Source organism: Octopus bimaculoides, chromosome 1, assembly GCF_046866305.1.
Source record: "Octopus bimaculoides isolate indiv1 chromosome 1, ASM4686630v1, whole genome shotgun sequence".
In the NCBI taxonomy this organism is placed as follows: domain Eukaryota; kingdom Metazoa; phylum Mollusca; class Cephalopoda; order Octopoda; family Octopodidae; genus Octopus; species Octopus bimaculoides.
Window position 1 is genome coordinate 91,257,348 of NC_142928.1, and position 13,745 is coordinate 91,271,092.

The 13,745-nt window shown below is 35.5% G+C and overlaps 2 protein-coding genes across 5 annotated transcripts in view; both read right to left on the bottom strand.

The window, feature by feature from the left end:
• LOC106880907 (uncharacterized) overlaps positions 1-1,784 on the bottom strand; it is a 33,973-nt gene extending 32,189 nt beyond the window's left edge. For 2 of the 3 annotated variants that reach the window (XM_014931071.3, XM_052968218.2), the window contains exon 1: positions 1,509-1,784. The gene's annotated coding sequence lies outside the window, so the exon portion shown is untranslated. Of the gene's footprint in view, positions 1-153; positions 342-1,508 lie in introns of those variants that run through there. The other variant, XM_089353853.1, reaches the window with a different exon arrangement.
• A 5,501-nt stretch (positions 1,785-7,285) lies between these two features.
• Positions 7,286-13,745, bottom strand: part of LOC106880906 (iron-sulfur cluster transfer protein NUBPL) — a 46,956-nt gene continuing 40,496 nt past the window's right edge. For both annotated transcript variants that reach the window (XM_014931070.3, XM_014931069.3), the window contains exons 9-10: positions 11,362-11,444; positions 7,286-9,584 (exon numbers count right to left, since the gene is read on the bottom strand). In XM_014931070.3, the coding sequence (XP_014786556.1) occupies positions 9,525-9,584; positions 11,362-11,444 (143 nt within the window). In that variant the 3' untranslated portion in view covers positions 7,286-9,524. The remainder of the gene's footprint in view (positions 9,585-11,361; positions 11,445-13,745) is intronic.

Sequence of the window (13,745 nt, forward strand, 5' to 3'; positions counted from 1 at the left end):
TATACAAATTAGAAATTTATTTGTAGAAGTTTATCTACGACACATTTTTTTTCTTTAAACATATTTTCGCAGCCTAAATTCGGTGTCTCGTTTATAAAAATTACATAACATTAGTTAATCAGAAAGTAAAAAAAAAATTAAGAACGACTTTGCCTTTCATCTTTTGAGAGTCTGTATAGTATAAAATACCAGTAAATGCGTGTCACCACTGTTTACAGAATCCATCTAAATTATAACTGTAAACAAATGACGAGCTCTCACTCAGTTTCGATCTTTGGCTACATACATTAAAACATTTCCACCTCAGAATAGATCTTTTCACGAGAGTTGAACTGCAAACTACGTATTTATTGCAGTCAACCCTACATTTGACAGATATATGGTTCGACTTCTGCGGCAGGATCAGTGATTTTTTTTTTTTTAAATTTTATTTCTTTCCTTTCCGATTAAGACCGCGTCGTAAATGGTCTATGTTATTTCAAGTTTTAATTGTCCACGTTAAATATTGTGTTTTATGAGAGAGAGAGATACTTTACATCATTTTATGTTCATGAGAAAAGCAAGAACGTTATACAATGAATTCTTCAGTATTAAAATGCACTAGTAACATTTTCTGCGATTATAACCACCTAATAAATTTCTTACAAAACAGATAGAAACAGTTGAAACCCATATTATTTACATTCATTTAAACCTATCTTACCAATAAACAGAACTTCAGTCCACCTTGTCATAAAAGATTGGAAACAAAAGAAAATTAAATTTTTAGGAACGAGACCTTTCAGTGAAGAGAGAGAGAGAGAGAGAGAGAGAGAGAGAGAGAGAGAAAGAAAGAGAGAGAGAGAGAGATTGGTTACAAAAGAAAGAAATTAAGTTGCCCCTCATCAGTTTTTGGCACAATTATACAAATGCGCATCATTTGAAGAAATTGAGTAAGGACAATAGGTCATCTCTCAACCCTAACAACTCTTCAGTTACAAAATTAGAACTCTCTTTACTCCCTATGATCTTCCCATGCTATTTTTGCTTGAGACAACAAGCAATAAAGAGTATATAGGATAAGATAGACGACTTCAAGTGACCTTGCTAATTCTATTACGAACAATATTCTTTGTAGGATGGACGGATGTATAAAATATATATATAATGCTAATAATTCAACTGCAGATTTCCCACTTCTCTTGTTTTCTTGTGCAAAGCAAACTAAGTTATTCACACACATACACACTTATGTTTTAACTATAACAGTTCCCATTTTCAGCTGAAGCTTTTTTTGATCTAGTTATACTTTTAAAGTCCTTTAGTCGGAAAAAACAAACTAACAAACAAACAAGCAAAACGGATATTCCTGCAGCATATGTCCACCGTCCCCGTATATTAGAAACTTTGCATCCTGATCAAAAGTCAACATATACATACATACATATATATTATATATATTAGCAAAGTATGACAATATATTAGTGTTTTGTGTATATTGAACGATTTAAAAATGATATCGGGCTTACTTGGAGTCCTCTTTAATTTGCAAGTTCTTCAAATGTTCATTTTCGCGTACACTCAGACGGTATTTCTTAAATGCCGGCAAATAAAATAGTACTACACATACAACAATGCTGCTAATAACTGCAATTTGATTAAATCGAAGATTTTTGAATTTCATTCTTTAAGTGCATAAGTTACACGTCTTGATTGCTAAATGTAAACTAATTGGAAAAATACTTGGTGGAGAGCGAGAGATAAAGTCAATGTTAACTGCATTGAGAACCAAGCCTTTTCGGGAGGACGACTACAACAAACCGCTTACGTATTGCAAACATAATTACACTGTATCCATAGTATTACAAGTGGTAACAGGTTTTATTGAACCACTACAGGAATTTAAAAATATTATCCTTTATATTAATTTTATCTTTAGAAATATTATATGAAATGTCGCATTTATTTTTTAAATATTATTAATTTTTCTCGTGTTCTCTTTTTTTTTTTAATTTATAATTTCGTAAGGGATTTTACTTGCAAATCGGTGTTATGCCGAAAAGAAGTTCCTTATGAAAATATTACCAGCTTTCAGGACGACACACCGGCATAAAATATTATAAATCATTCATTCGTACGAAAATGCGTGAAAATGTGTTACTCAATTTAGTTACATATTGGTTGTAATTAGTGATATAAATCAACACTATTACATACATTTTACAAAAAATAGTAACAGATAAAGATTAGTAATTTTTTTTATATAAACAGAAACAAACCACTAAAACTAACTAAAACAGAATAACGATTGAACAGTAAAAAAACATAAGATGAACTTGTATACATACAAATATAAATTTAGTAATTATAGAAAAATTTATTAAGTCGCATGAAGAAATTTTGATTAATTAGATAAATGACATAAAGGAAAAAAGTTAAGATATTTGGAGCTGTAAATTGCTCGAAAAGATTTTGTCATGGTACATTTAAGAATTCTTCTCTTAAAAACTTCAAGCAAACGTGGTTGCATGACACATCTTTATACGAACAGAATACCAATATATCGTATGGCTTTCTTTACATAGGAATATATTTAACTTCCTTTTGTTTACTAGATTTGTGCCAAAAGATCAAAATAACTTGTTCAAAATCCTAGCATTCAATAACATTTGAAGTTTCATTTCTGACAAATTTTTTCAGTAACTGGATAACAAAGTTATAATTAGTTTTAATTCTCATTTTTTTTTTTTGCACAAATTAGTAGAGTAACTAATCCTCTAGTCTTTAACGGACAATGATTCAATGATACAAATAAGATGAAAATGGCTGTGAAGATGTGGATACAATAGAGCACATGAATTTTTTTCCGGGAGGATGTGAGTTGGTGGGGAAAATGCATCAGTTGTGATAGAGACTGTGGTGTGTAGTACCTTTGTATAGAGGAAATATTAATCTACCAATATGTGCAACTGAACAACCTATTTCACTTACTACCACTGCTGCCACCATTTTTTTTCCTTCCTGTAGGCAAATAATGAATTCCAAGTAGAAGTAATGTATCATCATTGAGTTTTTGAGAAAGAATGGGAACAGGATGTTTGATATCCACAGAATGCTACACGTTGTTGACAAGAGTAATGTGCACAAATAGATGAAGTTTAAAGAAGGAGAAATTTGCATTGAAGACAAACCATTACCATCACCCGTGACCACTGACATGAATTGTTAGCAAGTAGGCAAGTTGAGTCACAATCTGTGAGCTGGCTACATATCTGAACTATGGTCACAATTCATTACAAAAGATGATGGAAAATTTTTGGTATTGAAAAATGTTTGCAAATTGGTTACTTTGGCAGTTGACACCCAATTTGAAGGGGAAATGGGTGGAAGTCTGTTCTGATCTGCTGGAAGTGTTTGAAGTCAATAAGGACATGTCTTTATTTCCTGATTTGGTGACAGGGTATGAAAGATGGCCTATCTTTGTGATCCAGAATTGAAGGCACTGCTCATGGAATGATGTCACAACTCTTCTCCAAGGCCTAAGGGTTCAAGGGCCAGTAATTAACATAGGAAGTCATGGTAACTGTTTTTTGAGGTCATGAAGGCATCATTCGCCTTGATTTTCTGGAATAGTGAGCAGTGCACTGAAACATTCAAAATGCTTAGAGAAGCCATTAAGAGGAAAAAAATCAAACAAGGATCTGAAAATGATCTTCATTCCCCAAGACAATGTGTGACCACACACATTTTTGAAACTAATCAGGCAATTGACAAACTGGATCCTTCATCCACTGTGCACTCTGACTTCCACCTGTAAGATCCAATGAAGGAAAGTCTTTAACAGACAATGATTCAATGATATAGATGAGATGAAAATGGCTGTGAAGATGTGGATACAATAGAGCACATATGAAGTTTTTTCCAGGAGGATGTGAGTTGATGGGGAAAATGGATCAATTGTGATAGAGACAATGGTGTGTAGTACCTTAGTATAGAGGAAATATTAATCTACCAATATGTGCAATTGAACAACCTATTCCAGTTACTACCACTGCTGCCACCATTTAACATACTTCTTCCATGCTGACATGGGTTGGACAGTTTGCTAGGAATTGGCAAGTCAGAAAACTGTACCAAACTCTACTGTCTGCTTTGGCATGGTTTCTACAACTGGATGCCCTTCCTAACACTAACCACTTTACAGAGTGAACCTGGTGCTTTTTACATGGTGCCAGCAGCAGGGAGGTCACCAAGTAATTTGCAAGACAATTTGAGGGTGGAGAATAGTATTGAGGGAGGTGGCTTTGTGCCAGGTGATTAGAAGTTAGAATGTGAATAGAGAGGGAGCAATAGGTGTCTTGCAATTCAAGAGATACATGGTTACCTCAGTTGGAAAGAGAATGGAGCAAGGGGATACAGAAAGAGAGGGAAATGGTAAAAATGTGATGGGGTGTACACCCAAGTTACAGGGAGGTCTACGAGGTGATGCCAAAAAGTTCCCAGATTAGTTGTGTTTAATAAAAAATAAGTTTTAACATAACCCCCTTTGAAATAGTCACCTTGCACAGCAATACATCAGTCCCAGTGTGCTTGTCACTTCTGGAATCCAACCTGGCAGTCATTTTCCATAAGCGAGTCAAGGACTTTCCGTGATTCACTCAGGATCTTGATAGAGGTGGTGATCTTTGAGTTGCATCTTCATCTTAGGGAAGAGATGGAAGTCTGCAGGTGCTAAATCTAGCAACTAGGGTGGGTGTGGAAGCAATACCATGTTGCTTTTGGTGAGAAACTCATAAGTGAGGAGAGCTCTGTGACAGGATGCATTGTCATTGTGAAGAATCCAATTCTTCGCTCTCCAGAGATCCAGATGCTTTCACCAAATATCCTCCCTCAAACACTTCAAAACGTCACAGAAGGACTCTTGATTGATGGTCTGGTCCTGGGAGATGAACTCTCAGTACATAATACCATGGATGTCGAAAAAAATGATGTGCATGCTGTTGTACCTGCTTTGATTGTGGAAGTGAAGGGCTCTTCAATTGTGACAACTGCTGCTTCATCTCAGGGTGGTATGCTCAACATCTCTGTAGCAGATTTCTCAAGTTTAATGCAAAATTTCACATTGGCTCTTTGCTAAAACTTCCTGTCCATGAAACAAATCACAGACTACAGCATACCATGATCACCACAAAATCACAAATTTCACAACTTGCGAACTAAACCTAGTAATGTCACTCAGCACACTGCCTCATGAAGGTCACTGCATGCACAACTGTGTGCTGCTATCTGTTAACAACATTACAGAAATAGTCAGTGAACTTTTTGATGCCACCTTGTATATATAGCGAAGTGGATCAATCATTGTATAGGGTGAATGGGTGGGTAAGTTTGTGAGGTTGTAAAAGGAGAGTGGGAATATAGTGAGTGGAAACAGGTAGGAGGGGTTTTTAGGAGGATATGTTGAGGGTAAGAGATTTGACAGGGGTATGTGTGCAAGTAAGTTTATGAATGGAGAGTGGTAAATACATTAAGTGGTGAACATGGGTGAGGAAGGTGTTAGGGAGATGGGATGTTGGGGAGAGATTTGTCAGAGACAGATTGTGTGATGGGGCACGGGCACAAAGGACAAGCCTTCAAGGCCTTGATTTTACTTAGCTGGATGGATCTTCTCAAGCACAGCAAATCTCCAATAGTCTTGGTTCTTTGTCATATCATCTGAAGGTTATTCTTCTCCACTTCATCCCATATTTTCGAAAGTGTTCCTCTTCTGCAGGTTCCCTCCATATTCAGCGATTGGCATTTCTTTATGCAGATGTCTTCACTCATGTGCATTACATGGCCATATCGATGCAATCTTCTTTCTTGCACACTACATCTGATGCTTCTTATACCCAGTTAGTCTTTCAACACACTTATACATTGTTGTACATGCACTCTGACATTGCACATCCAGCCTGAGGGAGAGGTCCTTCTTTCGACTATCTACTAAGGGTCCTTCTGGGCATTCGAGGAAATCTGTTTCCTGTGTGTTCTTAGTGTTTATTGTTCCTGCACATCCGCAACACACAAACACTACTTTCTCTGTTAACCTCGTATGATTTCACTGAATCTCTTATATCTGTCCTTAGCTTGCACTGAGTACACCATTAGGAATTTGTACCTACACCTTTTCTACATATTAAGCAGGGCCGTTTTCCTGAAGGGATTAGTAATTTATCTGCTTTCCTGCATTTTTGTCTTTACTAAATTAACTGTAAGTCTGTTTGATTCCAGTCCTTGCTTCCACACCTGAAATTTCTTTTCCAGTTTTATTAAAGATTCAATTATAAGAACAAGGTCATCAGCATGGAGGAGCTACTGTGGCCAACCAGTTTTAAATTCCCCTGTTATGGCCTGGGAGACTATGATCATTGGTGAACTCTTACCTGTACTCATTGTTGACATTCAGCTTACTGACAGTATCCCTGTACATGGCTCTCAACAACCAGTCATCTACCTCTAGGTTTCACAGCAACCACCAGATGAAGGAGTGAATGACTCTGAAGACTTTCTATATGTTGACAAATACTAAGTACAGCAGTTTATTTTCAACTAAATGCTTCTCCTGCTTGGAAGATGGCATCAGTAGTACTTCTCTCTGGTACAAAACCAAACTGCATCTTATGAAGGTTAATTTTCCTTCCTAATTAGTATATATATATATATATATATATATGTGTGTGTATATGTATGTACTCACACACATATATTGCATATACTGAGTTGGCCAAAAAAGTTTGTTCAATTTTTGTGAACACTAAACTTCAAGCACTCTAATAAGTAGCTAACTTCAGTGTGTCCCTTGCACATGTGCACTGATTAGATCTTGACACTTCAACATAGTTTGACATGAACTTGCCAAAAGACAGGTTGTATTTTGTGTGCTTAGGACCACCCTGAAAATGGAGAACCAAAATGAACATTATTGACACCTCATGTTTTACCTATTTTAAAAGAGGCAAGAAAGTCATGGAAACCTGCAGGAAGATATGCACAGTGTGCAGAGAGGACGCTGTTACAAAATGTGTGAGTCAGAAGTGGTTTTGAAAATTTTTGTTCTCACATAAAAAAATAGTTTCAAAGGAGAGAAAATAGAATTGGTGATATTCATGCTTTTCTAAGGGATATCAATAATATAAATGAAGTGCAATATTTCCAGCTTGGAATCAAAGAAACATGTAACAGACTTGGCTTATAAGAATCTACCTATTCTCTCACACACATTTGCTGGCACTTAAAACAAAAAAATAATGAAAAACAATAAAAAGTAAATAAATATAATTTTTATTATAAATAGTCATGATTTTTACAGGTATTTTAAGATTCAGTAGCTTCTCATATTTTCTCAAAGTTTTGAACAATTAATCTCAACTTTTATATTCTTATCAGGCTACTATTTTGTCATCTTCTAGTGTTTTATTTCTACACATACACATTTACCTTACGCTGGTTGTGAACTCAGAATGATTCATTCTTAATGTGGGTTTTCAATGTTCTTAACTTTTCTGCCACAGTTTTATAAAGAAATTACTTTATAATTTTTTTGAATGTATGAATGTTTTCCAGTAATCGAAACCATATGTAATTATTGTTAGTCATTTAACCCTGAGTCAACAATCACTGAGCAAATTATGATTAAAGCATTACAGACATGATCATTTTACCTTCTCAAGAGTATGTAGGAATACATTATTTAATACGACCTTTTGTTATTTAAAATGGCAGTATGTGATTTGAAGAAGATATCACTGTTATTTCTAGCAGATCAGATGATCATGAGAAGTAGGCTAACCACTAAATCATGTGCCTTCACATAATGGCTGCAACAAGGTCTGAAATCAAGATTAGCTGGCCAACAGACAGGAATCTGAACTTTTACATCCACAATACTTTATTAAAGATTGTTTAAATAATTATATAGAACACAATATGTAGTATTAAGTGTTTGATAACATAGAAGAGTTAACTTGCTTACAAGAATTTGCAATCAAATCACTTATCATTAATAGCAATTCAAAGGTGGTGAGCTGGCAGAACTGTTAGTATGTTGGGCAAAATGCTAAGCAATATTTCATTCACCTTTAAGTTCTGAATTCACATTTCGCCAAGGTTGACTTTGTCTTTCATACTATCAAGATCAATAAAATACTGTATTTTAACATGTATAAGGAAAACCGTTTTTGTCAAAAATTAGGTTAAAAAATATGGGAATTTGTTGTTGCCAGTGCCGCTGGACTGGCTTCCGTGCAGGTGGCATGTAAAAAGATACCTTTTTGAGCGTAGCTGTTGCCAGTACCTCGTGCCAGTGGCACGTAAAAGCACCCACTACACTCTCGGAGTGGTTGGTATTAGGAAGGGCATCCAGCTGTAGAAACTCTGCCAGATCAGATTGGAGCCTGGTGCAGCCTTCTGGCTTGCCAGTCCTCAGTCAAATCGTCCAACCCATGCTAGCATGGAAAGCAGACGTTAAACGATGATGATGATGATGATGAGTACTATAATCCCTTATAAAACCTTTTTTCCAAATTTTAAGTCCCCAAAATTGGGGGGTTCCTTATACACGTTAAAATATGGTAAGTACCAGCTGAGCACTGTGCAATCAACTTACCCCCTCCCCCAAATTTGTTGGCCTTGTGCCAAAGTTTGAAACCAATTTTAAAGTTCATTAAAGCAGTGATCTGGCAGAATTGTTAGCATGCCAGGCAAAATGCTTAGTAGCATTCATTCATCTTTAAGTTCTGAGTTCAAATTTTGCTGAGGTTGACTTTGCTTTTCATCCTTTTAGAGTTGTTTAAATAAGTACCAGTTGTTTAAATAATTACCAATGTAATTGACTTACCCCACTCCCCTGGTCTTGCTGGCCTTGTGCTAAAATTTGAAACCATTAACTGCAATTCAAAATACTCTCGGCAATTGTGGTGTTGATAAAAGTAACTTAATACTAATATTAAGTTACCGTTTCAACCACTGGACTGTGGCTGTAGTCAAACAAATTGACCCCGGTACTTACTTTCTAAGGTTAGTACTTATTCTATTGGTCACTTTTGTCAAATTGCTAAGTTACTGGGGTGTAAATGAAGCAATGCCAATTGTCAAGTGGTGAAGTGTGGGGACACACACACACATGATGGGTTTCCACAGTCAAGCAAATTCACTCACAAGGCTTATTTTGGCCTGGGGTTATAGCAGAAAACACTTACCCAAGGTACTACACAATGGGACTGAACCTGAAACCCTGTGGTTGCAAAGCAAGCTTCTTAACCACACAGCTATGCCTGCTATTTACAAATATAGTGGGTAGTTACAATGTTTGAAATTGTTAAATAAGTTTTCCATTCAGTATTGAAGCATATAACACCACAAAGGTTCTAAGAAGGTTCTTGCTATGTGAAGAAGGTTCTTGCTAGGTGAAAATAAATGTTTCAAAAAGAAACAGAAATGCAAACCATGCAACAAATTGCATTAATATTCTTATACTTAAGTACAATGATAAATACAATTCAATATCAATTTGCTTCTGAAACTTTCTGAGCCAATTTTGCAGCTATATCTTTGTAAATGTTAGCCTGCAATGAAAAGAAGAGAAAAAATGGTTAGAATAAAAACAACTTGAAGAGGTTGCTCCTATAACATGTTATCTTTTAAGCTTGAGCAGGTTTTTGGCTGTTTACTCCATAGTATGTAGTCAATCTAATGTTCAACGTCTAATGTCTTACTTTTATGCTATACTCTGTGAGGATGCATGGCCTGATGGTTAGAGTGTTGCACTTATGATTGCAAGATTGTAGGTTCAGTTCCTGTATTGGGTGTTGTGTTGTGTTGCAATTTTGAGCCAAAACACTTCATTTCATGTTGCTTTGTGATCACTTCAACATCTGACATGTGGAATGTTGTGCACCTGTACAGGCAATGTCAATTTGATAGATGGAGTTTATGTGCAGCACAAACATTTGATCATTATAAGCAAATCACCTGTGCAGGTTGTTTGGCAAGAAATTGCAGAACCATCCTTGGATTGAGAGACCACCATTAATGTTATACTCTAATCAGGTAACAACAGTTAGTATCATAAAGAGAATTTTATTTCTTTAACAAAAGAAATCATGCATGTCTTTTTAGTTCATGTCTATAATATATATTTTATGAAAAAAAAAAAGTAAAGAAAAGTTTTCCATGATAGATATTAAAATAAATTGAATAATTACTGGAGCAAGATGTTTATTACAAAATTCTCTTTCTAAAGTCAAAACAAATATTAGTTTCAAATTTTGGCACAAAGCCAGCAATTTTTAGGGAAGGGGTAAGTCGTTTACATTGACTCCAGTACTCAATTGATACTTGTTTTATTGACTCCAAAAGAACGAAAGACAAAGTTGACTCCAGTGGCATTTGAACATAAAACCAGAAGAAATGCTGCTAAGCATTATGTCCAGTGCAGTAATGATTCTACCAACTCACTGCCTTAGTCAAAACAAATGTTGAAATACAATCCAAGTGAAAAATCACTTAAATAGGCTGTCGAAACAAGATTAGTATCTCTCTGCATTATGTGAATACTTAAATATATATATAAAGTGTCTTATGTGAATACATAAAGTTAAGGCATGTGGCTTAGTGGTTAGGGTATTCTGCTCATGGTCATAAGGTCGTGAGTTCGACTCCCAGCAGCACATTGTGTCCTTGAGCAAGACACTTTATTTCACATTGTAGCAGTCAACTCAGCTGGCAAAAATGAGTATTACGTGTATTTCAAAGGGCCAACCTTGTTACATTCTGTGTCATGCTGAATCCCCCTGAGTATGTATATCTGTGGAGAGCTCAGCCACTTGCACGTTAATTTCATGAGCAGGCTGTTCCATTGATCCAATCAACTGGAACCCTTGTCATTGTAACTGACAGAATGCCAGCTTGTTAGTTATAAAGCATCTCCATATAGTGTGTCAATATTTATAAATGTTTAAAGTATCTCTATATGTAGTGTAAATAGGTTATGGCTCACTTAATGCTGTTAAGTCTCTCTCCCTCTCTCTTTCTCTCTCTCTCTCTCTCTATATATATATATATATATATATATATATATATAAAGTAAATATGTATCTTGTGTCACTATGTATAATAAATGTATAAAGTATCTCTAAACATAATATAAATAGGCTATAGCTATTAAAATTACCACCTTATTTTGCTCAAGAACACAACACATCACCCAGTCCAGGACTGAAACCACAATTTTATGATCACGAATCCAACACCCCAACCACTAAGCCACATGCCTCTCCTTGTGGACATGGTGGTGTAAAATATTTATTTTAGCATTCTATAACAAGATCAGAGTTTACTCACCTGAGGGCTGTCTGGTTTAGATACAACTATAGGGGCACCACTGTCACTTTTTTCTCGAATATCAATATGAAGAGGAATATCTCCTAGAAAAGTAATAAATAAAAAAAATTATCACTATACGCAATTTCATTTGATAACATAAGCTGACTGACTTGATAGTGTATTAGACAACCAGCTGGATGTTCTAGATTGCCTGACCCAGTAAATGTTAAGAATATTTCCCACAGATGCAGTGCCAGTGCTAATGAACTAACAATGCTTCAACTGATAAGCCAGTACTCCAGTTGTTCTTAACCGGGGTCCATATAAAATTTTGTGGGGCCCATGCAGCAAAATAGTAAATTGGTGATCCACAATAATAGTTTAAGAACCCTTGAAAAAATTTTGCTTTAAATGTATGTATTGGTTTGTATAGCAAAAAACAGCTGGATTTCTTTCTCTAATGTTTTACACAGTTTAAACCTACACAAGTTAATATGTAAAAAACAAAATAGGAATTTTAAAAGACGTATTTATAAAACTAATTTTTAAAAATCAAATGGTGATGGGAGTCCACCAGAATAAAATAATAACCAAAGAGATTCATAGATAAAAAATGGCTGAGAACCCCTGCAATACTCTATCAATTTGGCCATTTATGACTAGATATCCATGGAATGGCATATTAGTGCTACAGGGAAGTACATTTTGTTGCCCAAGTGAATAAAGTGACACCTACATTGTCTCTCAGTCAACTGGAAATAGTAGTTAAATTTCTCTCAAATCACACCCTACCATGTTAAAAATGGTAAGACACTTTGGACAATATAGTCCTAGATACATCTAAAAAGATGTAATCATCAAAGCTGGAATGATTTTAAACATAAATCTACTCAATCAGAGCTGACATAAGACTGAACAACAACACCTGCTAACTGTAACAAGTCACAACAATTTTCCAAGTGTTTTTAGCAGATTAAAGAGATGGATTGATATCCTCTTATCAGTACAACTTGGTTTCTAAGTGGCTGCTAAATCTGATAGAAACAACAGCTAAATCTCCCTTAAATCCTATCCGATCATCTTAAATAAAGAAGGTCAGAGTGGATAATTTAGTTCTAGATATACTATGCCTAAAGTTAAGGAGTTGTTATGGTCAGACCACTGTTGATCATAGGGCAAGCCTAGAGCTAAATAACATCAACAGCGAACTAGAGATGGAGAGTTTCTGCTAAGAAGACTAATTCTGGTCATACCACATGACTATTGTTACTTTTTATTACTTAATTCTTTAGCATTTAAACTAACCCTATCTGGCCCAAATATTCGACCTATTTTATGCTAAAACTAGCTACATCCAGCCTCTTACACCTACCCTACAATCTCATTCTAAAAATAAACAATCTCATCATTGAAATATCTTGGAGCAATAATATAACGCATGATTAATTCAAAACAATGTTAATAAATAACAATTACAATTATCATCATTGTTATTGTTACTTCATGGGTTGTTGCTGGTGTTGTTTCATACAACCATCTTGCTTAAATGGGAGTATATTTTCTTAATTTTACTGTGCTACAAAATTCTTACAATCTCTAATTCTTTAATTCTCTCTGTTGTTTGTACTCTTTGTAAGTTTGATCTATTATTATAAATATCTATGAGGGGAAGACAAAAATTATCCACACTTTCAACCATAACATATCTTTATTATTGTCACACTGCCTTCTGCGCATGTGTGCTTGTAGTTGGTACTATTGTGGTCATATGATTGAAGCTTGAGTCTGATCATGCCATTTTTCTTTCTGGCTTTACAGTGTAAGCATGGCTGCTCCACGAGTAATGTACACCAAAGAAGAACAAAGAGCAGTGATCTGAGAGATGGTAATAGTGAACTGATTCACCATTACCATCTCTCAAGCTTGCTGAATCTTCTCATCAGTGGTGGTCTTTGACAAGCGTCCTGCTCCCTCTTTGTGCATCCTGCTTGTCCGGCCTCTTTTAAACTTCTTGATCCACTCATACACACTTCTATGAGGTAGTGCAGTGTCCCTGTATTGTGCTGAAAGCCTCTGAGGAATTTCAGCACCTGACACACCTTCCAACCAGAGAAATCAGATCACTGCTCCTTTTACTTCTTTGGTGCACATTGCTAGTGGAGTGGTCGTGTTTACACTGTAAAGCCAGAAAGAAAAATGGCACAACCAGGCTCACACTTTGATCACATGAACATAATAGTACCAACTATAAGCACGCATGTACAGAACGCAATGTGACAATAATAAAGATATGTTATGGCAAAAGTATGGATAATTTTTTACTTCCCTTTGTATATATTTATACTTAAATATTCATTGTCTGAAAGTCTTTGGTCTTTGCTTTCTTTCTGTTTGCATATATA